The 27976-nt window shown below is 44.0% G+C and overlaps 2 protein-coding genes across 3 annotated transcripts in view; one reads left to right on the forward strand and one right to left on the reverse strand.

The window, feature by feature from the left end:
• RHOJ (ras homolog family member J) overlaps positions 1–17418 on the forward strand; it is a 51717-nt gene extending 34299 nt beyond the window's left edge. For both annotated transcript variants that reach the window (XM_072338178.1, XM_072338179.1), the window contains 4 exons: positions 2878–2936; positions 7026–7190; positions 8409–8504; positions 9256–17418. In XM_072338178.1, the coding sequence (XP_072194279.1) occupies positions 2878–2936; positions 7026–7190; positions 8409–8504; positions 9256–9402 (467 nt within the window). In that variant the 3' untranslated portion in view covers positions 9403–17418. The remainder of the gene's footprint in view (positions 1–2877; positions 2937–7025; positions 7191–8408; positions 8505–9255) is intronic.
• Positions 17419–19521: 2103 nt separating this feature from the next.
• GPHB5 (glycoprotein hormone subunit beta 5) lies at positions 19522–21120 on the reverse strand. Its single transcript, XM_072338989.1, has 2 exons — positions 20920–21120; positions 19522–19710 (listed from the first exon to the last, which is right to left on the reverse strand). Exons 1-2 carry the CDS (start codon positions 21118–21120, stop codon positions 19522–19524), a joined length of 390 nt encoding a protein of 129 aa, XP_072195090.1.
• Between the last annotated feature and the right edge of the window lie 6856 nt (positions 21121–27976).

A 27976-nucleotide genomic window follows, 5' to 3' on the forward strand; every position in this document is an offset into this window, starting at 1 on the left:
ATGGCACTGTCTGGATACATCTATTCTTGTAGCAGAATGGGACAATAAAGCTGTCACTTGGTACTGCTTTTCCAGTGCAGCTGCAATGCAGGTCAGGGTTGGGCATTTTCCTACTAATTCCACTGGAATTTCCCACTAAACGCAATAGTTCACAGTATTCAAGGAGCGGGCAGAGGTGCCCATTGTTATCATGAGAGAACTGAGAGAAATTAGAGCCTGAGGAGAAGTGCAATGCCTAGAGAGATGTCTGGAAATTAAACATTGAAAGCATTTCAACATTGCATCTTAGATGCTTCCAAAACATCGTGCTCCAAAAGCCTGTCCCTGCATAGTCAATCCCAGCCTCTCAGAAATCTTTAACACTGTCTTCCATACCATGAGAACTCTGTGTAATCCCATGTGGCTATTTGACTCCTGCCTTGAGAAGCTTCACTGGGCATCTGAGTCAGTCTCCAGGTTTTCCATGCAAATGCAAAGTTAATAAGAATATAATCAGAGCAATTATTTAGCTTTGGGCTAAAGAAAAGCAAAAACTACAGCAAGGCTTATTAAGTAATAAGAATAACCAGCCAATGCAACCTTTAGGTCAGCAACTGAGGAAAGATGGGTAGGAATAGCAAAGCTGTGTTACCACTGGCTAAATCATTAAGGAAACCATTGCTTAGACCTCAGTGTGTCATCCCAGTGACTGCTTCAGAAGGAATTTGGAGAAGAGCTGCAGGAATGGTATAAGAAAAAAGCCTTGTAGGAAGACACTAGATATGCTATTCAGAGCAGAATAAATGATGCTGCAAATCCCATCCAACTTTAAAATCACTAAACTTCTGTGGGCTACAAGCAAAGCAGTGAATTCCTCACCACCTCATTAGACCAAGAGTTCCACTGAGTGCAATCAGCTGCATCCCAGCCCCAGAGGCCTCCCTGCCCTCCCACCTTGGAAGTGTATTTTAGGTAGTGTAAATATCAGATGGGCAATTGTATTTGCTCAGCAGAAGAAAGATCTCACCCATGGTTGAGATGACATCAAATTGTGAGACTTACAGGCTTTCTGCTGGAAAATATTGGCTGGCAGAGTCCTGTACAAGCTGCTAGCAGATGATCACAGCAGCAATTAAAGAAAGGCGCTTAGTACAATTCTACATCTACAGGATGGTATTTAGGCCAATTACAGGGCAAAGCAGAACACCTCTGATTTTCATTTCAGAAAGAATACATGTAACCAGCAGGATAAATCTGAGGTAGAAAATCGCCTTCTTTGTAATCAGATCTTGTTTTTCAAAGAGGAAGAAACTGGGGGACGTGCCAAGAGCGATGTGTCACTTGATTTCCTGGAGATGACTCTCACACACGGAAGTGGAAAATGACCCAGTATTGAGTCATGGGGCGCTTGCAGACCTGGGGGAGCCAGGGGTCCCATCACACCACTCCTCTTCATCTGCCATGATGTCCACCCCACAAGGCAGTGACACTGCATTCAGTCACAGCATTTCCGAGAGGAAAGCTGCAGGGGGATAAAGCTGAACTGAATGGATTGCCGTTCCTAGCAAAATGACAGGGACGTGTCATTAAAGTCTTACACTTCTTTTTTTGACTGGACGACTTCAGTGAGTGCCAGATTTCATAAGCATCCTTATAGCTTCCATTTGCGGGTTCACTTAGCATTCCTAGCTTCAGGTGGAGCTGTGTAACATCTCCTGAAGTTAGGTCCATGGCAGCTAAAATGAAGTTTGCAAGACACCGAGCCACTCAAAAAGGAAGCAGCATGTGTGAGGTTAATCCCTAGCAACTCTATTCCTATTTCCCTCATATGGATCAGCTAAAAAAAAGATATTTGTGGGGGTAAAAAAACACATTCCTATTCTGCCTGGGCTAAGCTGCAGAGAACAGCAGACACTGGGAATGGGAAAATGCATTCCCAGTACCTTACAAAAACATCTACTAAACTGCACTCAGGAGGGAAGGAAATGTTTCCCAGCAAGCATTGACAGTATCCCCACGAGTATCAGCTGCAGGAGAAAACATTATATTCAGTATATGGATAACTTCACTTCTCAGAAACCATTCTGAAAGGCACCAGAGGAAGGAGCTTCTAGTCCCTGGTACACCCAGACATTTGCTGCAGCTCACGTACAATGCATTTGCTCTTGAGTAATAGGTGTGGATTTGAGACATGCATTGCAAAGACAGTTATTCTACCAGAGAGTAAACACCCGTGGGGAAATCATTTACCAGAGTCTCCTTCTGAAGAGTTCAACTCTTGTTATACCTTCCCTGGGCTCTTCCACCCACAGACCTCAAGCATTTATGGTACCTCCATGCTCAACAGCTAGAATCATTCTATGATTCTATGATACCTCCATGCTCAACAGCTAGCCACATTTCAAGTCCCCGTGGGAAATGCACTACAAGCATGCTACCTCCCAAAGTGAGGAGATGAAGGAGGGCTCCCAAACCCTTCCCCATCTCCTCTTTCCCTTCCACATCACAAGGCGGCCTCGGCAGTGTTCTGTTCTGCTCTCATCAGCAAGTCTGCTCCTTGCTGAGCCTTTGTGCTCTCAGGATGTCAGTTTTGTTCTGTTCATACACTAGCAAAATTACTGCATTGCTTTGCAAGCAAGTAAAGCCGCTGAATAATCAATCTGTCCAGCCACAATGACAGAGACTTTAAGTTCAAGAGATACCAAGCAGGACATTGTTCCCCAGTCTAGAAGCTATTTATCTTCTACAAACCGGTAGGTGCTTTTCCATTGCAAAGCATACGGTAAGACACACACCAGTGTTTAGCACAGGGGTGTACTGGCATTTTAGGATTAAAAGTTACTAAAATGTTTCCACTGGCTTGTGCATAACCAACATCCCTCTGCTTCTCTCTTTCAGTAACCGTGACTGTGGGAGGACAACAGCACCTGCTGGGACTTTATGACACAGCAGGGCAGGTAAATCTATGCCAAACATCAATAAGTTTCCTTTCTCTTTGTTTTTTGCTATCACGTACTGGTTTTGTTGATCGTGCTGTTGTTTTATCACGTTGTTTTGATGTTTTTCTTGTTGTTTGTGTGTGTGTGTTTAATATTTTTAATATTAACAGCTGATAATGAGCTGTAATGGCTGAACTGCTCACCTTTTATTTTTTTACATGTAGATTTCATTCCAGTTCAGCAACAAAACACGCACACACACACACGTCCCTACCATGAGAAAGTCTAAGCAAAAGTCAAAGCCTGATGGTGATGCTCAGCCTCCCATACATGCACTCCATCCCCCCACAAAGTAGGTACAGCCTTTTACAGAAGTCACTGTTTTCTTCCAATTACCACATGGTGGCATTGGAGATACAGAGAAGAATTCCAGTTTCTAAGACCAGAAAACCAGTATAATACAGCAACAGGCTACCAGTCACCAGCTATTGACTGCAGGCACATTAACCCAGTCAGATGGGTACCCATCCCAGGACAGGATCCCATCTCAAGCAGAAGAAGGTACCAGGTTCATGATGAACGCTCTCCCCTACCTCCAGAATGCCAGTGACTTGCAGAACAAAGACCATCAGTGGCATGGAAACCTTGCAGGAATTCAGCTGCCAAGAGGAGATGGAGCAAATCCAAGCTCCTTCCCAGCCATGGAGGGCTCAAGTCCACATTTACCAGCTACTCACAGAATCATAGAATCATTAAAGCTGTGGAAGACCTCCAAGATCCCTAAGCCCAACTACAGCTCACCCCACCATGCCCACTGCCCACACCCCTCAGTGCCACATCTCTGTGGCTCCTGAACACTTCTAGGGATGGTGACTACAGCACCTCCCTGAGCAGCTGTGCCACTGCATCCCCACTCTTTTGGAGTATAATGCCTAATATCCACCTCCTGTCAGAGCTGGTTCTGGAGGCAGTGGGGAGGAGCAGATAGGAGAACTTGCTTCTTTCCCTGGGACAGAGCAGCTCTGGGTGTTGCGTTTTGCTTTCAGGATCTCTCCTTGTCTGCACTTTTCTGCCCATGGCTGCTATGAAATGCAGAAAGAGACACTCCTGTCTGCAAGAGGCCACTTATTGCATACTGTACTTCACAGCAGTGTGCAGAGGTGTCAGAATCTGCAACACAACAGACTGTCACTTCCAGAAAAAGCTGCACTCAGCAGGACCTGCCCATTTACGCTCTTGGTTTCGCTTTCATTTGTTGTGTTGTTGTTTTTTGCTGTCACACTCCTGTAGACCACTTCAGAGCTATCTCAGCGTCAGTTACAGTCCACTCATCCTTCCTATTTACAAGGTGCAAACAGATGATCTAAAATCCAGCCCTAAGGAATGACCAAAGTCCTCATTTCACACGAGATATTCAAGAAGGTGAGAGTGCAGTTTTCTTTTCTGCACTCCCCAAGGCAGAGCTCAGTGTGTCTGTCATGATCTGGCAGCTCTGTGAGACTCTGCAAACGAGACTGGAGTTATATTCAATCAGATTTTGCTCAGCGCCTTAATATTTCTGCTTGTTTTGAAGGGCTGACAGTACCACCTGCCACCTATTTCCTCAGCAACACATCCTCTTATTTGTTCTCCTGAGCCAAAAGAACCATAAATCTGTTCCTCAGTCAGACCTCACCCTCCTTCCATTCCTCCACTATCATCTTGCCATCTCTTGCTTCCAACCACCACCTGCGTCCCAGTGACATTTCTTGCTCCTCTGGATCATTTCCATCTCAGACTTTGGTCCAGAGGACGTGGCCATATAGGCAAAACGTGGAGCATGAATCACTGTTTGATGACTGGATTGTATCTGTGTGGAGGCAGCGGGGATGATGCTTCCCACATGCTCAAGCTGTAATGACAGATCATCTGGGTTGTTTCCTCACTCCTTCTCCTTGTGTTGTGTGGCTTTCCAAAGGCACTGGTGTGAAGTCATAGCCAAAAATAGCACTCGGCATTACGATGCTATAAAACACATGCTAATGAAATAACAATTGGAGAATGTACTTCTGCAGCAGGACCCTCTCTTAGCCTGCAGGGAGAGCTGGCAGGGACCCCAGAGCTGGGGGATCTGGTTTTCTGTCTCTCTGGGCACAAAAAGTCCTAGGAGGGAAAAGAAAACATTGCTTTGGGGTTTGTTTGTTTTTTTCTCTACAAGCTGGAATCAGGTGTGGAGTGCTTTAATGGCAGGGAGTGTACACTGGGAGATTGTGACAGCAGCAACATTACAAAACAAAAAGTTTTGTGCTTTCTCGGGCACAGCACATCACAGGCACATAGCTCAGCCAGTGGCCAGCCAGTGTGGCTGGGAAGCCCTGCCTTATCCAAACGACAGCCAGCAGGATGCAAGCATGAGCCAAGGAAATGAACTTATGATCAGCTACAGCACACGTGCAGAAAGACTCCTGTCCCTTCTCAAAGATCACTGTCACTATTGATATGCCCCAAAGCAGGGCAAACATCCAGCACCTTTTTTACCCTCTTTATTTGCTCTACTTCAACAGTGATCTGTCTCTGAACAAGAAACAGTTCTGATGTGGATCATTTCACAACAGTCCATTGCAAGATTTTGCAGCTTTCTCCTGGAGCACAAACAGAGAAAGGGCCCTCACCTGGCATGCTCTGGAGGCTCTCGCCAGCCCAAGGACAGGGATGCATGGAATCAACTCGTACCTATGATATCTAGTACCTGTGTGTGCATTAACACGTCCATGTGAGCTCCTGTGTGCCCTGACCTCTGCTCCATGACGTGTGGTTGTCCCTTCTTACAGTGTATACAACACTCAGCACCACCAACACAAATCAGCAATTCTCCTTTAAAAAAAGGGATTTTCTGTGGGGGCTTCAGAGGAACAAGGAAAATTCAATCAAATGTGCACTTCTGTAGCTGCCACCACCTGCTGGAAGTGCTCGAGGTTTTCAGTTTGGATTTTAATGGCACAACAAGTCACAGTTTTTCTAAATAGGCACGTCTGGTATACACTAACTGGTTATATTTAGCCAATTTCGTTCCAAAAATCCCAAATCGAGATTCCTAGAGGGCTTGCTGCCACCACGTGGCTGTTTTAGGAGGCTGATTTGCAGCAATTACACTGAAAACACGTAGGAAAGGCCATTGCCAGGCACCTAACATCAACCCATGTCGGCTGTGGAGTAAACACTCTTAATGTTGGAGAAGTCAACATATCATCTCCAGAGCTTCCAACAAACCTCCTCCCACCACCTGTACTTCTTTGTGGCCTCTGTCACAGATGTTTTCCATACTGCCTCCAAATTTCCTTTACGGAATTCCCTCCATGTGGATATCCATTCTGTGTTGGCTGCTATGTCCAAACATCTCCCATTCCCATGTAAATCTTCCTTCAGATCAACACTTGCTGTGACATTTAGCTCAGTCAACAATTACTGTGGCTTTGCAAAATGCAGCAGGTTATCCTTGATACTAAATTTGCCCAAAGCACCAAGGGAGTGAAGGACAGAGGTCTCAGATGACATTTTCCAACATCAAACAGACTCAGATAGATAAAAGAACTTCTTCTTCCCCTTGGTTGGGTCAAAGGGAGGATGTCTTATCATTAAATGCAGTCAGATACGTGTCTCTTGAGCTGTGCAGAGCACAGCAGGGAGTCTGCAACTGGGACTGGAAACCAGTGCGGTGTTGAAGGCGGTGACTGGGAATGTATCCTTCCTCCTGAAGTGATTTTGGGACAATGAACTTGCAGCTAGACAAAACAAAACATTTTGTTTGTATTTTAGGATGTTTCTTTAATTATTATTATTTCTAATGCGACGGAGCTATATTCGGCCTCATACTTCCTTACAGAATAAATAAGTTTTCTTGTTTAGAAAAGGTTGGTGCAGGATATTTTTACACGATTAGTATGTTTTGGGAACAAGTGTCTATTCAGAAGTAGTTTGAATCACCTTAACAAGATGAAAGAAAAACATAAGAACCCCCTCTCAGCCTCAGTCAGCCTCAGGGCGCTCAGCCTTTCCTCACAAGGAAGATGTTCCCTCCACCCATTGTTTTCTGCCATCCCAAAACATAATACCATTTTTTCCTTGCAGGAGGACTACAATCAGCTGAGACCCCTGTCCTACCCCAACACGGATGTGTTCTTGATCTGCTTCTCAGTGGTAAACCCTGCCTCATACCACAATGTCCAAGAGGAGTGGGTACCTGAGCTGAAGGTCTGCATGCCCAATGTGCCTTATGTCCTCATAGGAACACAGGTAACTCTCCTTTGTAGCGCGGCTCACCTGTGCAGGGGTTCTCACAGCCTCAGAGCTAAGGGCTGAAGACTAAGGCTTCCTACTGGACTTCATATATGAAAGCCAGAATTTAGCATTAGAGGCATCATAGGCTGAGAGTGGAAGCCAACGCTCAGCTGACCTATTGAGTTAGTCACAACTGGTAAAACTCCTTATTCATATGTATATTAATATGGTGTGAAGGCATACAATCCTATAGGGATAAAAGATTTCTGATAGGTCTTTAATGGGGGGAAAACAAGCATCAAAGGCTGTGGCTGGAAGCAGAAGCTAAATTCAAGCTCAATTTTAAGAAAGAGAATAATTAGCCAAACTATTTAGAGTCATAGGAAGGAAATGGCCTCCCGCATGCTTTACATCAACATTACAATTACTGACTCACCATCCCACCTGTGCTTCAGGGGATGTTAGACTGAAAGATCAAACGCTTTGTTTCAGCCTTAAAACCTATGAATCTGTGGGTTTCCAAGACACAGGCTGGACAGAGACCATGAGCAGCAGTGATGCTATAGTCAGGAAAACACTGGGCAGTAACCTAAACCAAATTAGAGAAAGAGATCAAATTCTAAGCAAAAATAAAATCCTCATGCTGTAGGAAAGTCCAGTTATTCAAACACTGGCTTAGTTTCCCACACTGGAATACTCTTAAACAGCAGTTATCCCTTGGATAACACTGCTTTGGATAACATACACTCTAAAAATGGGTGGTTTTCTAATGCCAGAATGTTTCACTTTAATATTTTCCATGGAAATAACGGATTTTGCTTCAAGTCAGCCATCCAGAGCTGTGTTTGTCTGGTCTGTCACTGTGTTTTACAGGTGATGCAGTGCAGGATCACAGCAGATTCCCTATCCAGTGTGGTTCAGGCTTCTAACGACACTTTCCATGATGTATTGTAAAAGCCACTGAGAAATGCATCTGTAATGTGCTGCAGCCATCCGAGCTGTGGCCTGATAACTGTCCAATAAAAACTAAGCCATATTAAACAGAAAATTTCAAAAGAGAGGAAGAAAGAAAGGGAAATGCATATGTAATTCATTTCTGAGTTCTCACCTGAGGCTGTGAGGACAGACGTCCTTGTGCAGGGATATGACTATGGGTTTGTACACCTATGAATGTATCTTTTGATAACTACACTAAGGCAGTACTGAGCATGGGCTTTGTGTGTTTTCTACTAGATTGACCTGCGAGATGATCCCAAAACTTTGGCTCGTCTGCTTTACATGAAGGAGAAACCACTCACCTATGAGCATGGCGTGAAGCTGGCGAAGGAGGTGACAACTTTTTGGAGTCCCATGAAATCAATGGATCACAGCTTTCTGTTGGGTTTCATTCATTCAAGGCAAACTCTCAGCATGGATCATTGGTTGTTCCCAGCCAGATATCAAACACCCTGGAAGTAGAAACAGATTTTGGCTCCTGAGCCCACTGCTTTGCTGCAACACCCAACCTACCTTCAGGCAAAGCAATAATGGGGAAAGGGGCAACAAAACAGATTTTACTGGCTACTTCAGCTAGAAGCAATTAAAAGCTGCCTCTCTGGCACCCTAATACAAAGTCCACCTCTTTCACCACTTCTTTTCCCCTAGCTGAACTGCTGGTTGTTCATCCTGGGGTGTTTATACTGCTAAGAAGTCTTGAGCCACATCTCAGTCCCTTTAGCCAGTGATAGATAACAAGCACATTGCAGCCTATTTCCTAAATAAATAGGAAATGTGTTTCAAGAGCATCTAATATCCCGACTTTTCATTTCACTGCATCTCACCATTTACTCATGCTTGGTAACCAGAACATAGGGAGAGAACATATATTTTTTGCAATGATAAATTAGACAACACTTGGTGCTCTCTCGCTCAGGATGATCACTGGGCTTGGCCCTCAATTCTGTAGGCAGCCAGATACAAAGCAGAGGACCTCACCCCACTTTCTAAAGGTCAGGACAATATCCACACAGAAGGATGCTGAAGCAGGGTCTCTCTACCTCTCCAGACAGCGGGTACTCACACTTTCTCTCTCTTTTTTCAGATTGGAGCACAATGCTACCTGGAGTGCTCAGCCCTCACACAGAAAGGCCTTAAGACTGTCTTCGATGAAGCAATCCTGACCATCTTCCACCCCAAGAAGAAGAAGAAGCACTGTGCAAAGTGCCACAGATGCTGCACCATTGTATGAAGTCACTTGGAAAGGAAAGTGAGATGAGTTCAACGAAGCCAAGCAGGTTAGAAAGGCAACGAAGGTCATATACAACTGAAAAGGGGAACATGACCAGAAAGGGGTCCTTTTTACCCAAATAGGAACCCTCCATTCTGTGAAACCTCCAAGCTGTATCACAATAGGCCAACTCCTGTCTCTGTGCAGTCCAAAGCCCTCAGAGTTGCATGCAGTCTGTTCCCACCACTGCAGACTGTGCTGAGCCAACAGAAACAAGGATGCCTGCTCCTGCTTGATTCTTCTTCACCCTAGGAATAAGAAGGCACTGAGTGGCAAAAAAAAAACAAACAAACAAACCCTAAAAAAATAAAGGGATGAAAGAAACAGAGCAAACTCCATTTGTGGCCTTAAGCAAGAATTGGTCAAAATTAAGAATATGCAGTACTTAGGAATTTAATCTGAACTGACTGAAAGAACGCGGAGATCTGTAGAAATCTACTATGTAAGATATACACGATAGGTAGGATGTACTTTTGAATTACTTTTCTTTTATAAAACTCATTACTTCAGGATATACTTCCGTTTGTTCAATCTGCATGGAAGCAAAGGCGGAGCGATTCCAGTTTGTCTTCACTTAGCGGTGAAACTTCACAGCGTCAGCATGTTGCTGCGCCCAAGCTATCAAAGCAGATCAACATTTACCTCCAGACTTAAAGGAATGTTCTAAAACTAAAAGAAATGCAAGTAACTCTATTTGTGCAAGGGAATATTCAGGCTGAGCCACGTTTCCATAAGCTGGGAAAGGAGGAACGGAGTTGTAGTGTTTGTGTACTGAGACAAAGATATCCTGCCACCAAGTATTGTTCTGGGTATGAAATACCAGCTTGGAACAATCGCCTTTCCAAACTGAGAACATGAAAGAGACACATTGCCATGGCAACTGAAAAATTACCTTATAGATCAACTGGATTTCTACATCCCACCCAGCAGACAAAAACAGTGAAAGCCAAAAAGCCAAAGGTCACACCGATCTCAAGTACTTTAAGATGATCCAAGTGCCTTATGATTTTTTTTAGAGTATATCATGTAAAACCCTTGTCAAAGCAGAATTATGATCATTGTGATTTCCTGTGGTCCCCTTCCTCTCATTCATTACTTTGCTTCACTCTTCCACAGCCTCACTGTGCTAAGACTTAAGACTTAACAAAGTCACAGTAGATGGGCTGCAGCCCTTAGCACGGGGGTGGGGAGACCCTGAGGGAGCACAAGCTGCCCATAAACTCCCTGTGCTGCTGGAAAAATTGTGCCTTTCCACTAAAGGCTCTCTGGGAAGCCTGTATTTCTGCACCTCACAGCAACACCAATGCTCAGAGGTGAGCTCAAAGGGCGTCTGCCTTCGGGAACAACAGCAATGCCATGAGGCTGTCTTGTGGATTTTGTTCCCCAAGCAGAAAATCATCAAGGCAGAAAATACAGAGACCTCTAATATAACTCTTTGCAACAGCAGCGTGTTGAAAACTGCTCAAACTAAGCAGCAAACAGAAGAGAGCAATCATGATGCAGTGCCCCATCCTTCACCCATGGAAGATGACGGATCCAAGCTCCTGTTTTCACTTGAGCACAAATTTTATTTACCACGGACACTGACAGAAACCAGATCAGACACAAAACATTTCCAATAGAGATCAATCAAAACTGGCCAGTCTTGAGGTCAGGGCCACCCACCACCTCTTGTGCTGCACGCAAGCATGGACGACAGCTAAAATTATGCTAATGAATAGCTATACAAAAGAGAGGCTTCTTTACTGCTGGCAATCATTGTGCAGATCTTCTATCATGTCCCAGAGAAATGGATTGGCTGACACAACACAGCTCGGAGCGAGGACAGAGCTGAGCTTGGTGAAGGAGCTCATGGTGTGCCATAGAGGCTGTGCTGCTGTCCCAGCACTGAGCATTAATACAACAGGGACACCAGTAAGCAGCTGATCTGAGCGGTGTAACACGGTGTTAGAAGAGCACGAGGAGAACTAGGAGTGACCAAAATCCCACTGAAAAAGAAGGGTTTCAACTGAAAAAATAACGATAGCTTCACTGTGCTGCTGTTTGCCTCAGTGAAAATAAAACAGGGTGATGGCTTTGTGATTTAGGCTGCACTAAAGCATTAGCCTATATGCGACTCTGGTTAAAGTAAGTGAAGTCTGCTGTAGCTGAAGTGCAATGGAAACACTCAGTTTGGAGCTGCCAAGTGTTCTCAGAGCTTCACAAAACAATTCAGACTGACAGCTGAGCTTATCATAAAATAATGAGCACAGTGGAAAGTGCAATATAGCATTCCCAGCATGTGTCAGAGAAAGCCACAATAACCAAATGATATTTTTGCCTGTTATCAGCTGTGCCTATTAATGCTGATGGGATGGGACAGACATATAAAATCATATAGGAAGTTGTACCATTAATGTAATTGCAATGGTTTGAGGAAAAATAACTTACAAAAACCCAAATCACATAATCACAGAATTGTAGGGGCTGGAAGGGACCTCCAGAGATCATCATGACCAACCCCCTGCCAAAGCAGGCAAATATGGTGATACAAAAGCTAAAGATGCTACTATGCTGATTTATTAAAATGCAGCACCCTGCACAAATGGTTGCATAGCACTGAAAGTAAATATATGGAAAAAATACTACAACTAACCAGGGCTTTATTTGTATTTACAACATCTATCACATCAAGTTTGCAAAACAGTCTTCAAGTTTTTCAAGCTAATTGAGAACAAAATGTGTCATTTGGAAGCTGAAAGAGCAGGTGAGTGGCCACAATCCACACTCTGCACTCCATTAATTTTTCACGTCTCTCCCAGCAAAAACAACTGATTTCTATAAAAAAAGATGTGGCTACTGCAGGTCTCATAAACATCAGTCCCATGTTAGGTTATCTACACACATTCATCCTCACAATGTGGCATTTTTCAAGGACCTGCTCTGTTACAGCATGGTTTTGCAGAGGAAGGAATAGCACAGGCCAATAGGCTCGAAAAGGTGCTGTAGGCAGATGTAAGCAGACTCACTATCTGGCAACTCATGCCTAATGCCTTTCCTACAAACCAACAGATGGTACGTGAACAGGCAGCAAAGCTTATTTTCAGAAAGACCAAAACACCAGGCACAGCGCAAGGACACGTGTTAAGGCAACAGAGAGAAATTTCAAGTTAGTTTCAAGCGCCATTAGTAACAAGAAAAGAAAATCAATATGTGACTGCCAGCTGAACAGAGAGTGTTTTTCACTGTTAGATGAACTGGAAATCAAATATGGACTTCACCTTCAAAGGAATGAGAGTAGGATAGTCCTAAAGGCTATGGACTATCCCAGGAACCTATCTGAGCATGTCGTTTTAACGCAACCAGTGTCAAAGCCCTTCCTGACAGCTGCCTGTGCTAACAGTCTGATAACATTTCATCACGGCTTAACAGAAATCTGCTAGATCTGAGAAAACACATCTTCTTTGGCCTCTTCTGAAGTTCTACTGGGAGTTGTTAACTTGAATTTCTCTGACGAAGAAAATGTGGAAACAAGGCTCCAATCCCACCAAAGAGCAATTTGTTCCACCAGGCCCGAGTGCCACAATCTTGTGAGCAGCTCTCAATCTGAGCTCCCCCTGCTGTCCTGTATGCAATACCCACCGTCACAGGGATGTGTTTCTCATGAAGAGCAACCAATTTCATCAGTCCAAGGAATAAAAAGCTTACTACAGAATCATAAAAATCATTAAGGTCAAAAAAGAGCACTAAGATCATCTAGACTAACCGTCAACTCATCACCAATCTTTTATGTCTCACGCTGCTTTGAATTAGGCCCAATTAGTGCCAAAGACATTATATGGATCATTCCCTCAACTTCCACTGGACCTGACACTCATCTTCTACTTCAGCACACTGGGAGAGGGACACAAAGGATCAGTGTAGCTGAGAAAGGAAGCTCCTCTTGCTAAGTGGGAACTACAGAATTTACACCACATCCAGCAGCACCACTGAAACAATCATTCAGCAGCTTGTCATTGATATTTTACACATCTCTCCCCTTTTAAAGCACTGCTGCTTCAGCTCAAAACAAACACAGCTGTCAAGATCTCACCCAAGATACTGCCTCAAGACTCCAGAGACCCAATTTGAAAGGCCTTTACAGGAGCTTGGAAAAGGTTGTAGAAGTTCTTGCAAAGAGTTTTGCCGCTGTCTCCCGTCATCACAACCAGCACTGCATACAGCAAGTGACACAGTGGCCAATTACAGACAGTGTGTGTGTCTAGAAGATGTATTTTCGCCATATGAGCTGGCACTTCCATCAGTAAACGTCCTTCTAATAAAATACGAAAGATGCCCATTTGCTCACATAGCTTACTGGTAGTCCATGACCTTTTCCAGCTTTTTTTCCCCAGTGGCACAGCAAATATCTCCTGACTCACTGTACCAAAACCCATCTGGATTAGGAATAAATTGCAATGGCATCAAGTTGCCTCAAGGCAGGCTGGTCTGAACCACAAGCACAAATGGAGAAAGCACATTTGCCTTTTCTACCAAAGCAACGCAACATATGCTCCTATTAGCCCAGGGACAATCTGTTCTATGAGCAGGCTAAATGCAGGAATCTGGCTGCACATGCATTGCTCCCCATATTTTCTCTTGTTTGTTTTCTTCTTGCCTGAAGAGTATGTGCAATTTGTTTAGTCTTGCTTAAAACATATTATCTATAAATAACAGAACATTTGCTGGGTCTACATCTGTACAGGAGCAGAGGGGTATTTGCAGTGACAAGAGGTGAGCGTGGACTAATCTCTGTCAGATAAACTCCAGACACATTTGTGCTTTAAGTGGAGATAACTCAGCTATAAATGCCTGTTTTCCTCTTGGTGAATAGAGACCCTGTGAGGGCAGGAAAAAGCCCCCCACCGATTTCAGTAGTGGCTGATGATCCCAGCTCTGTTCGCCTAATGAAACAAAAACACAAATACAAACATTTTTGAATCAAAAAGCTTAGATAAAAAATATTGATTCGAAGGAATGAATGCGACAGAAGAACAGCACCTTCTGCTCTATTGGAGAGCTGCAAAATCAGGATCCAGAGCCACATTACGATGAAATTTCACTTCAAGATGCTACATTGATGCCCATAATTAGGACGTTTTTTGAAATTATTATCATTATTTTCTTTCTACTTTCTTCTCGTCAGTTAAAGCTTTCAGAAATCTGTGAGATATTTTTTTCCTGGGTAGTTCCAGGAACTCCAGCCTCAAATAAGAGTCAGAAACGCTTCACAAGAGCCAAACCAACTCACAAGACCATCTATCATAGAACAACAGGCAAAAACTCGTATGAAGTGCTGTCAATGGTGAAAAATCCCTTTGACTTTGAAAGTACTATTAACAGAAATAACACTGAGCACGATTACCCCGTCCTTCCAGAACCATAATGCGGTGTTCGGCTGCTTCTTCCAATTCCAATTTCAGGATGGGATTTTCAATGCAGTGTTTGGGCTTCATTTCAGTTCTTGTGAGGACAATGGAAGATTTCAATGGGCTCCACATATGACAAACATGGAAAGCATTTGATTCTCTTTGCATTTACTCTTTTTTTTGTGTGTGACTGACAAAGCCTTGAACATACAGATATACTGAACCAGGTCCAAGAATCTATTGCCCCTCCTGGCTGCTGTTTTCTTACTCTCTAAAGAAATAAGGCATCTGGAGACTTTGCTGATCTGATTCTTCAGCTCAAGCTTTGGAGATGGGATTGGTAACTTCCATTTTCAACCAGCACTGAGGCTGAAGGTGAAAATGGTCGCATTAACAGGATAATATCAAGACAAATAGGTTTGTTTGCTGAGTTTGACACTGCACACACTGCTGTCATTAGATTTCATTTCATCCCAGTGGAAGGGTAGCGTACAGGATGCCAGATTGAATTTTGGATTGGTTTGGATGATCAGCTTGAGCTCTCCCTGATATCATCGCTGGCAAATTTTGACTTTGATCAGAGGTTAATGAATGCACAGCAAACAATTGCCACAAATCTACAGTTCTCAGATCCTCCAGCACAACTGTTATTTGTACTGACAGAGTATAGAAATTGTTGTCTGATATCTGTCAAAGTAATTTGGGTGTAAGCCATATCCACACTGTGACTGTCATACCGACTCTCCCAACACACTTGCCCAAAGGAGGCAGCTGCTCTACCAAGCATTACTGAACTGGCAGGATGTGGAACTGTCTTGCCAATATGGAGTAAATGAGCCCAAACTTTCAACAAACTTGTAAATATTAATTCATCAACAGGCTCTAACATAAAGCTGCCAAAGCCTTATTCACTCATGAGCAAAAGTGACCTTAGGAAGCAATGCCAGGTTGCCAGGTGGGAAGGCACAAGACAGCATGACCCACAGACAGGGCTTGGAGGTACCCCTGTGGAGTCACACTGGGACCCCTGGAGCTCAGCAGCACCTTGTGACTGGGAGAGGTTCCAAGAGGAAGGCTGCAGAGAGGAGGAGCAGGGAGACAGACCTGGACTGTCCTCAAGTGCAAGGATAACTGAAACCAGTTGAACCTGTTATGATGTTGATGCACTTGTATAGGCATTTCACTGCAAAGAGATTCCCTGCTTCCCTGAGAACATTTAATTCTTTCCTTTTGCGTAACACTTCAGCAATACTTAGAGTACCAGTGCAACAATTTATTCACAACAAGTTTGATTGTGAAGCAAATGCAATGACTTCAGCCCAAATCAGGACCTAACTCAGCACCCATCAGCTGTTAGCACATTAAGCAGTTATTTACTTGACGTGAGCGACAGAATTTCTCTCTTACAAGTTGCTATGTGCAATATCTCTGGAGTATAGGGGTGGTAAAACCAAAGAACAAGTACTAGAAAGCTACGTTTGGCTTCTGAGTGATGTTAAGGCTTTTCAAAGATGAACCAAATCTCCAAAATTCAACTCAAAGCAATAAAATTTCAGACCAAGGAAAATCATTTTTCCAGGAATTCTTTTGCATATTTTAAAAGCCATGTAAACAGTATAAGTTTCCTATTTACAGCACGATTCTGTACTCTTTAGCTTATCCTCTTTTAAACATGTAATTATTGTATATTGTAACTGCACATTAATATCCTCTATTGTACATAGTTTATTTTAACAAAATAAAAGTATTACTAAGTATTTTGACAGCATCATTTGAAGAAGGTGTGCTGCTCTACCTATTGTCCTAGATGCTAAAACTTCATTTCCACACCAGAAACAGTCCCACCAACCAGCAAGTTTGGTCTTCAAATGGAGACCATAGACAACACCATTCCTGAGCAGTACCCTCACCTCTGACTGGAATAAAGCAAGTTGCATAGGATGAGAGGAAATGGCCTCAAATTGCAATAGGGGAGGTTTAGGTTGGATATCAGAAAAAACTTTTTTACAGAAAGGGTTGTTGGACACTGGAATAGGCTCCCCATGGAGGTGGTTGGGTCACCATCCCTGCGTGTGTTTAAAAGTCATTTGGATGTGGTGCTCAGGGACATGATTTAGCAGAGGGTTGTTAGTTAAGCTAATATGGTTAGGTTGTAGTTGGACTTGATTTTTAAGGTCTTTTTCAACCTGAGCAATTCAATGATTCTATGAAAGCACTGCATGACTGCAACTATTGCTGTTCTCATTGGAAGAAGGACACAAATCCAAGAAGCAGAGTGCTGTGCAAGATGCAGACAGGACAGGGAAGCCACAGCCTTCTCCAAAATGCGCTGGGGGGAGAAAAATGGCTGTCACTCCCATTGTCCAGAAGGAAAACTGAGGCATGGATAAACCCACTGGTTTGCCTCTGCTCACATGGTATGTTGATGGCAATGCCAATATCCAAGCTGCATAGTCATGCCTTCTCCATATTTGCACCTTCTCCTATCTCAGTAAGTAGGTGCAACCACCTCCCTTCTTTCACTGCAGCAGGTATTTCAAGCACGGAATGGTTCAACACTCCAGCATTCTCTCTGACCTCGCTTCCAGTACCAGTCTCGCAGAGACATCAAGTTCCCTTATACAGGTAGGGCATGATTTCCTTCTCTTGTTTCTAGACAGTGGAAATCATGACAGATTAAATATTTCTAGTGGTCAAAACCATTCTCTGTTTCTATCACTGTATGAAAGGATGTATGTTCACCACAATTAAATCACCCACAGTAAATCCACAGCATCTCTATTCACTTTTGCTCTTCTCCTCAAAAGACCATCGAGAAGTGTTAGCTGAGATTCAGTCAATACATTCTTCCCACACCTCCCCTTCTGCCTCCCAAGTCTGGATGCTGCTACACCAGTCAAAACCTGCCTTACCATATCTGGGTACAGCCCACATTTCCCACTGGTTGCAATGGAAGGAAGTTGCCACTTTGGAATCCCATTTCTAATCCCAAGATTACAGCACAGCCAGACTCTGTGAGAGAAATCCAGCAAAGGAAATGACTTTGCATTAGGATCGAGGAGATGTTTTGCAGGTGTTCACAGTTCTGGCAAAGAGTTTGTAGGAGCTTACATATATTCTGTGTGAGAAAGCTTTATGAATAAATAAAGAAGGACACATTGATTTAAATTGCATCCATAATACAATTTGGGGGTTTTATTAAGGACATAAAATAATTCGTAGGTTTCCCATAGTAGTTGTGATGCTGCTTAGAACAGTAACAAGATTAGAGAGACTGTGAGCTGCAATTTGAAAGAAAACAGAAGGACCTTCTTTAGGCAGTTAAACTCACCATCACCAGAAAACTTCTGCTGCTGTTTGACACGGAATTCAGGCCGATGATAAAATGTCCTCCTTTCTACTCAGCCACAGGGCAGCTTTCACAATTCCACCGACAAAACATGACAGCAACTAATAGATTGCAGCTCAGATTGAAAACAAAAAGATCTGTCTCAGGGAGGATAGGACACTTGGGGAAGTTTCAGGCACGTAACTGTGGGAATGGAAGAACTGCATCCAGAAGACACTTAATCAGAAGGGAAGGCAGGTGCTGACATTCTCTCAGCAGCACTTCTCTGCTAATGACTATCTGAGTTGTCTTTGTTTGTAAGCTCCTGGGAGTCTCTTGTACTTGGCCAAATTTTGATGCTTTCACATCATTTCCTATTTTGTTCAGGGGGGAGAAATGAGGGCTGAATGTGGATCTGTCCTCCTCCAGGTGGGAGCTGGAGGACTAAGGCACTGACACAGCTGTGTTCACCAGAGTGGGGATGCTGCCGCAGCTCCCATGCATCCCCCAGTCTATAAACAGTTGTTCTGAAGAGGTGCAGACCAACCTTTGGCATATCTGCTGCCTTCCCTGCCCTGGGCCTGTCCCACTCATAGTGGCTGCATTATTTGCTATCAGACAACTCCTCAGCCCTCCCGTGAGCACTTCTGGCTGCCCTCTGTGCATCTCCTTCCTGAGAAGCAAGTCCCTGTGCGGCTGAGCAGTGCAAGGAAGTGTGAGAACACCCCTCATAGCCCTCTCTTTCCCATCACCTTGGCCAAGGGTTGCTGAAACTGACCCACAAGCACTGCATTTTAGCTTGGTCCCTCTAAGTCTGGAAATTGTCAAGAGAGGCCTTTTGGGTTGCATAGAGCCTCTCTGGTTTTATACAAAGCCAATTCTTCTCCTGGGCAAACCTGGACAAAAACATTACACATTTAACGTGCTTCTGTCTGTTTTTTAAGAAGTCATCTCCTGTAAGGCAAGATTTTTTTTCAGCAGAAGTGCTCCGATTAAGCAAATCACTGAAACATGCACTGAAAATGAAAAAAGGCTGTTCTACCAGCTGTAATGCCTTTATGGCCTGTTTCCAACCCCTCTGTAACTATTCAGTCCATGTGCACTTTGTGCATGAAGAAAGGTCCCACATTGTGTAAAGCCTGGAAGGAAGGGAAACAACATCAACTTTTCTTCCATAGGATTTGCTACTGTAAGGCTGTGTTCTACATTTCTACAGAAAGGGAAGAGGGAACTAAACCTCATCTGCCAGAAAAGGCAATGATTAGGAGCATTGGATGGTGAGACCAAATTCTGGGCTGACTCATAACCTCTGTGAGACAGCAGTGGTGTAGAGCCAGGGAGGAACTTGACCTGGGGAAGGAGAGCTCAGGCAGTTTCACACTCGGTGGTGGCTGTAGAGCAGAAGTCACAGTTGCAGCGTATGGCAACTGGGTAAGTGTAGAAGGGATCCACGCCAGGGGCACACTTGGGCAGCATGACTGTCACCAGCTTGGTCTCATTGTAGGTGCAGACGCGGTGGTAAGATTCAATGTAAGGTGGCTTCAGTAGTGGCATCTGTGGGTGAGAAATGCAGGCATCAGGCAAGATGCAAGACAAACATCGGGGTCCCTGGTTTTCTTGACAGGAATAAAGAGCAGAGCCACTGGATCAATGTGGAAGGGGCCATGGAAACAGCAGCAGTTGGGCTGCACGTCCTGCAAAGCCCAGCAGATACATGATATGGGGGGTGTACCTGGCACTGCAGGCAGCATCAAGGCCTGCAGTTTTTCATAAGATGAACAGCTTGGCCAAAGAACTCAACCAACAAGATAAGACAGTAGCCCAAAGGACGTAAACCGCAAACTAGCACATGGAACTACAATGGCATGGATTTTGCTGAAAAGTGATGTTCTCCTCCTAGGAGCATCCATTTTCCAGACTCCAAAGACAGGACTGGTGGGAGCCCACTACAGTCCTCTCCCTCACACAGATGGGAAACAGCCTGAAGTAAAACAGCCTGGAAATACTTCAGCATTTTCTTTCTTTCTCTCTATGCTGTGTGAAGAGCCTGCCCAGGAACAGAGAACGATGGAACAGAAAAGAACAGATGTGATGTTTCAGCAAGAAGATATCCAGGCACCATCCCTCTTACCAGCTCCTCCATCCAAGCACACCGTGAGGCTCTGTAGAAGCTTCTGAACCTACAGTCAGACACATTCAGCTTAACTACACCCCTGTGGTATTTCAATCTGCAGTCATTAGAACTTCCCTGAATAAATTAAACCAGGTTTGGCCCCTTGAGCAAAGTGACATGAGAAAGGCCATGAGAGTCAGCAACTTGCCCTCAGAAGTGTGTGCAGACTTGTGCTCTCTTTCTGCCCCTCAACACCCCCAAAGCATAGCTACTTCATATTTATACAGAACTGGGATTTAAAACAGGGCCAAATTAGAAACAGACATTATCTTTGGGATCTGTTGTTTGGGAACAAAATATATTACCCCTCAACCAAGAGCTCCATCTTAATCTCAAAGGAATTTTCTTCCAGTAAAGTAATAAAGGCCTCTTCTCCTTAAGTGTTTGAGCTTTAAGAGGCTTTCAGATTGCATAATAAGAGTATTACGTAAGCACTTCATTAATATGATCGCATGATGGGCATCCCCTTTGAGACAGCGCAAGGAGGGAGGGAACCAATTGCAGCAGAGCACTGCAGTGGGACTGCAGAGCAGCACACGGTCCTTGACTATCTCACTGTTTAATGCTATTTCTTGGGGAAAGAATCTCACCTCCCAGGTCTCGCAGCGTCCCCAGCAAGCATCCGTTGTGATCCGCAGCACCTTGCAGCCAGGCTTCTTGGCCAGGAAGGTGAATTCACGCACAGCACAGCCGATGAAGGTGCGCAGGTCAATGGCAGAGGTCTCTGTGCCCCCGTGGCCAGCAGGCAGCAGAAGGAGCAGAGCACCAAGGGTCACACAGGGGAGCTTCATGCTGAGGCAGAAGGGAGAGGAGGGTTGGGAGAGCCAAGATGGTAGCACAGTGCAGGGGCCAAGAAGCCCAAGTGCATGAGTTCAGCCCCCATCAGCTATGATGCCCCTTCTTCCCCTTAGGGAACAATGTTCCCCATCTTTACTCAGCCCAAGAGAAGACAGAAGATGAGGGGTCACCTGCTCCCAGAAGGGAAAAGTCTTACTGCAGTGGCCTGAATGCAATGGCCACTGAAATCTTCATATCACAAGCTTATTATGCAGCAAATGTCTTCCTATCAGTTTGACTGCCCTAAGCTTGCACCAGGCCAAAAGGCATATACCTCATATACTTGCCTTGCATTTAAAACATCCACCTAGAAACCCCAGACTTGACATTTAACTTAGAGGGAGCAGGTTGCCTACTGAATATGGTGCACAGCCCTGTGCTGAGGGTACATTTCACGTTCAAGAGCTTAGACTTTTTAGCTTGTGTCTCTATGCCCTTGTTAGACTAAATGCTTTAAATTAGCTAAACTGGAATTTTAGATCAGTACATGGTCATGGTGTTCGCCACAGTGAACCCTTCATATATGTGTCTACGCATGCGTCTTACAGATGTTTAAATGAGTAAATGTTGACCCATAAGCTTCAACAGTTAAAGAAGAAAGCTAAATTTCCTTATTTTTAATAGCAAACATTTGAGAGCAAAGAGACAACCTCCCAAACAAACTGAACACTTATTCTTCACCTCCCTAGCAAAAACCTTCTGCTTTATTCATGAGCCAGAGCTGTGACACAGAGCAAACACAGAAGCACACTCACCCAACTTGCTGGAGTTAGATCTCCTTCTGCAGCTTTAAATTGCAGATGGTGTTTCAGGATGTCAGAGTGAGCAGCAAGAGATCTGCACAGCAATTTTTGTCAGGTTTGTGCTGATTAGATCTCCTTAGCAGCTGCTACGGGGCTGCTTAATTGCAGAGATTTATAGAAAGGGTCTTGTCAGTCAAGGCAAGACAGAGGCAGATCTGTACACGAATAACCCAAGGCATCAAAGTCATTGACTGTGAAGCAAGCTGTTCCTTTCCAATAGTGATTAGCTTAAAGTGCATTGTTTCATAACACCAAACCTGAAACAAAAGAACCATCTCAGTGAGTGACATCTGCTAATAAAGTAATGAGCATGCACTGGGGCAAATGGGATCTTCATTTCCATAGCAGACTTGCAGTACCTTTGCAAAGAGATTGAAGGCTGCTTCCTGAAATAACCATTACACACATCCTGCTCCCCCTCTTTTTTAACAAATACTGAGTAAACAGCCTGAAGGAAAACTTGGCAAATATTTGTGCAAACAAAACTCTGATTTTTTGTCAACAGCATAAGACCTTTTTTATTGCTAAGTACAAGCAAGGGCAACAGATGGGGGAGAACAAGAACCTGTCACACAGGTAAGGAAATGTGGAAACTTCATCCATTAGCTTCACCATGCTAATGCAAGTTCCAGCTACTCACAGGACAGAAGGAAGGTGCTGCTAATACAGATGGCCACAGCAACACAACCCAAAACTGAGAAGATGACAGAGAAAACTTTGGTTTAGATCAACTCCATCCTGTGGTGTTTGAGAGAAATGAAATAAAACACCATCTGTTGGTGTCACAGAATCACAGAAAGGTTTGGGTTGGAAAGGACCTCAACCATCAACTAGTTCCAAACCCCTGCCACAGGCAGGGTTGCCAGCCACCAAATCAAACACCAGATCAGGCTGCCCAGAGCCCCATCCAAGCTGGATTTGAACACCTACCAAATGTATACTTCTGCTGGGTTGCACTCCAGCCTCCTGTAGTTTGACCTGGAAATCAGCAACAAAGCATTGAGTCAATGTGACAGTGAAGCACACAGGAGAAAATAAGGTATGTTGCATAGGTGCTTTTGCTGTTTCAAGGTGAACAACCCATGGTTTGGGGTCCTGGTTTCACCTCCAAAGTCAATAGCATTAATTTGGAGTAATAGCAGGACTCAAATTCAGACCAGCACCTTGTGGAACTCACAGAACGCTTGCTTTGCTTTACTTTTCAGCTTGGGACAACCACTGCTTAACTGTTTTTCTTGCTGCCGTGTGGTCCTGTTATTTCTCTGATCAGTAAATTACACTTGGTTGCATGCAAGCACACTGATTTGTATATGGTTTATTCGACCTGAGATTTACCATTTCTCTCTAAATTAGGAAATAGTGACTGGAAGAAATGGAAGAGGGAAGTAATTCCGTTGTCTGCGGGCTCAGACTGACCTCAGGACATTCTGTATAGCCAAGAGCCACTGTCCCTTCTTTAGAGATGACACATGGCAGCAGAGCCTAGATTAGATTCTCAGTTCAGATAAAGCTAACGGGATATGCTTTTTCCAGCACCAACACAACATCACCGTAACTGTTCTCCTACTTTCATGTTTCCCCTCCCCAAAGTTACTCCAGGTTCAAGTGAAGACCCATTAGGTGAGATACTGAAACAGAAGGATGGAATAGAGGCACTGCAATGGATTCCATAGATCTCACCACCAGCCACGTCCTGGTACCTTTCCTCTTAATGAAACCAACAGAATCTGGGAAAAGCACAAGAGTCAAGGCCACATCATGTCACAGGGAAGCCAAAAGAAACTGCCTGCCAGTCTTGCCACTGATCTAAAAATGTTAGCCAAAGAAACTCTCTAATTTTCTGCTTATTTCTTTGACATCATGGACCAAGACTAAGGCTGTTATAAAATAAACCTTCATAAACTTCCTTATTAGCAGAGAACCCGAGTAGAAGTGAAAATATTGGTCAAAATTTTCCTTCCTTTGATTTCAAAATTGTGCCAGCAAAAATCATCCCAAGATTACAGCCAGACACGGGAAATACATGCCAGATGGCAGATCAACCAGCTTTGACAGATTCTTCTTCTATGGATTAGGAAAACAGGGGCTGGACTTCTGCTCCGTGTAATCCATTTTGGATTCACTGACTTCTGCTGAGATTCTGTTCCTGTCTTCACTTGCATTGAAAAACCTCATGAAGTGAAATGAGAGACAAACTGCAAGCTGACCCTGATCATTTATTTTCTCTCCTGAGAGTTCTGTCTATCCGTGAGGCAGATGCTGATTTCTGAAGGATTTGCACCACATCTCATGAAAAGCAGGAAAGCTGGCTTTTTTTCCACGTAATGTTTTGTTGGCTTTTTCTCTTCTCTAAGGCAAATTAACAGATGCACCATCTTTTCCTGTTTAAGAAACAGGAGACAGAGATTGACTAGGGGAGGACCTGTGTTGAAGATGTTGCATCCACTCATCCATTCAGGTTTGTGAAGCTTTTCCTCTGAATTCTGGACAGGCACAGCACAGAAATCAAGTAAGCTGTTGCAGGTTGTCAGGGTTATCAGCACTGGTAGCTTGCAGCTTCGTCTGCTCATCATTCAAGCTCAGGTGAACCTCAGAGGCTTTGCAAAAGAGCTGCTGGGGAAGCACGAAGCAATCCTACATACTGCCTAACATCAGAGCTTGTAAAGTATGCGTGGCCTTAATTCAACCATTTCCCAGCTCAACCTGGGACACACAGCAACTCTGCTGGCTCCTAGGTGGTTTTGCCAGCAGGGAGGATGCCTTACTCCTGACCTGGCCCTTCACTGACCTGTTTTAAGCAGAGGTCCCAATATAGAGCCCAATGCACAACCTGTGCCCTCCAAGAAGCTTTCTGGAAAGCAACCTCTCTTGTTCAAAAGACTTCGGGGCTCTCAGCCCAAAACATGGGCAGTACCACAGCTGCAAGTGTTGCTTGGACACACATAGGCTGTTCACTGCCCTTTGGATGAGAATTCCTGCTCAGTCAGTCTTTCCCTATCTGCTCTCTCACGAACATCAGGGAGGATGGCTGTGGGTTCAGAAGTAACAGAGCAGGAAAAACAGATAAAAAAATAAGGTGGTTGGGCCAAGTTCACAGGAACAGGCATCCAAGAGAGGTTAGAGTGGAGTGAATTAGGAAGGCAGCTCCTTCCTTTAGGTTACCATGTTCTTGCTCCAAAAAAAAAATGCATTTGTCAAGTATAGCTCCTCGTAATGAGGAATAAAACACCTCTAATTGGGGGAAAACTGACATTGGCAAACCAGGAAGAAGAAATGCATGGTATGATTAGAACCTGGAAAAAATACTTTGGCGGAAAAAGAAGTGTTAATTTAAGACAAACACGCAGACAAAAAGTCAAAAAGGGGGTCTGAAAACAACAGCCACCAAGTATGCTTACAATTGACCATGATTGACCAGCATACCCTGCAATAATGTGGAAACATGTCTAATTAACTCCAAAATCATCCTCAATATAGTTGTGCAGACTTCTACTTGGCACGAAGTCCTTGAGTAACTCCCTGGTTCCTGCCAAGTTTTGAGGTCTTTTGACATCTCTAAGGCAAGGCAATACGTGGGTGAATGCAAAAATAAATGGCAGCCTCTAAGTGACAGCTTCCGAGATTAGCATTCCTCTCAGTTTAACATTTCACCTTGTCTCAGGGGAAACTCAACGAGGTAAAATGCCTGAGCAGCCTGAGCAACACCTGCAGAACTGGGGCCAGTACAGGAAAAGTAAGCACTGATATAAACAAGCACTGACATATTGTTGGAGTTCATGGGGGGGGGGGGGGGGGGGAGGGGGAAACAAACAGAAAAAGAACAATAATAAAGTTATTAATTGATCTTAAAACATTAATCACAAAAAGGGGTCATTCTTTGATCACCAAAGCACTGCATCTGCATTCCTGTGGATGCGTGCATCACAAGTGACACAGACGTTCCCTGATGTTGGGTAGAGGTTGCACCAGCAGTGCTCAGTGACATGGATCCAACCACACGACCTGTATCCAAAGGATTTGTAATACCTGAACAATATCAGGTACTGTAGGTACGAGCATATAAGCACCATAATAGAACTACTATTATTCCGTCAAATTTGCTATTTACAGCTAAAGGGCTTGATGGAAATAATAAGAATTAAGGTGGATGAAATGTTGGACTGTTCTACAAAAAGCCCAGCTTTTATTTTTGTAAGACAACCTGAGCAGAAATGTAGCAGAACTGTGGTTGTTTACTCTGAGATGACAGCAATGTGTTTCACTTCTTTATTTTTCAAGATACAGAATGGAAGATTTAAACTTGCAGCACTTCACTCCTGTGCTTTCTTTTTGCCTTCATCAAAGCTGAAAGCGTGCAAGCAGAATCATAGAACAGCACGTAGAATCATTAGGGTTGGAAAAGACAGAATCACAGAATGGCTCAGGTTGGATGGGACCTCGAGGATCATGAATCTCCAACAGGCAGGGCCACCAACCTCCACATTTAACACTAGACCAGGGCCCCATCCAATCTGGCTTTGAAGAGCTCTAGGATTATCCAGTCCAGCTGTCCACCTACCACCAATATTGCTCACTACACCATGTCCCTCAGTACCGCAATCTTTACCCCATCCTCAGCACATTTTCTTACCTGTTGGACTGTTTATGGCCTTGATTTCTGATTACACACAGTCCCTTGCAAATGAAGAATTCAAATCCAATGGAGTTGGCTGAACAAGTGATATGGGTGAGAGCTGGGCACTCTAATTGCACATTGGGTAATTGTCTGGAGATCTGCTCTCTGTTCACTGCAATGTGAAAAAAATCTCCAATAAATGTAGAGTCAATATAAGTTATATGTGGCTGCAACAACCGATTTAACCCAAATCACTTCTGCATTCCATAGCTTCCCTCTAATGGTCTCTAGAAATAAGACTTAAGGCTTTTATGACAGATTAGTGGGCAGTGACATAACTCCATTAATCCTTTTATCTGGGCTCAGAAAGATGAAACTTCTTAGAAAAAGCTACAGAAGTTCAAAGAGAAATGAATTATCTTAATTCATTATTTTTCCCATTGTTCATGTCCTGTGCACTGGAAAAAAAAAGGCACCTCATTTTGACACGCATCACCACCAGTGCTAATGCTCTGTTTGCAACACTGCTTTGGTGATGAGTGAAGTCTACAAGTTACACTGAGCTGGAAGTGAAGCCTCCTGAAACAAAAGCTACTGTCTCTTCCTGTGAATCCTTTTAGAATAAGTTCATGGAACTACCGAACTAATCAAAATCCAGTCAGGAAAACAAATACAACAAGAGTCCCGAACTCTAAGAGGCACTTGGCCAAATCAAAGCTTGTTACAGTTGAGACCCAGACAGTAACCTGCAAGAAGTATCAGCAGCAGACAGAACCAAATCCTCCAGCCTGAACTCTTTTTACCCTCTGGGGAAATGTGAAGCTCTGTCAACAATACTCCGGAGTTCTCAAACTATTTCCAGTCTGAGTTCATCACCCTGTTCCCACTGAGTTTAACAAGTTCCTCGTGTGCTGCCATCCCATGTCATGGAACCAGCATGGCTCACAAGAACACAGGGTGATACAGAAAAATAAGTTTTCATCAGGGCTGAGTAACAAACCTTAAGACCTTACAGAGACATCATAGGTAACCACAGGGCTGTCCAAAGGATTGTCAGCAACTGGAAAATGAACAGGACAGGAGCATGAGAAGATGCCTCTTTTCACCCCCTGGCATCACTCTGCAACTGTCTTATGGTACTCAACCCATGTCCTTCCTGCAGGGATCTCTGTTTTCATTCTGCTGCAGGAGATAGACAAGCAAGTTCTTTGTGAAAGATGAACATGCAGGCCATAGCAAGAATGTAGTTAGCACTCCTTTTTGTTTGTTTGTTTTTTGCTCTTTTACAACTATCATAAATCTTGAATATCATCTCTTAGTCACAGTTCATCTCCAAATCACCCTGGTAAACCAAGCAAACAACAGGCACAGCACTGCATGGCAATTTGTGCT

Source organism: Excalfactoria chinensis, chromosome 5 (assembly GCF_039878825.1).
Source record: "Excalfactoria chinensis isolate bCotChi1 chromosome 5, bCotChi1.hap2, whole genome shotgun sequence".
NCBI lineage: Eukaryota > Metazoa > Chordata > Aves > Galliformes > Phasianidae > Excalfactoria > Excalfactoria chinensis.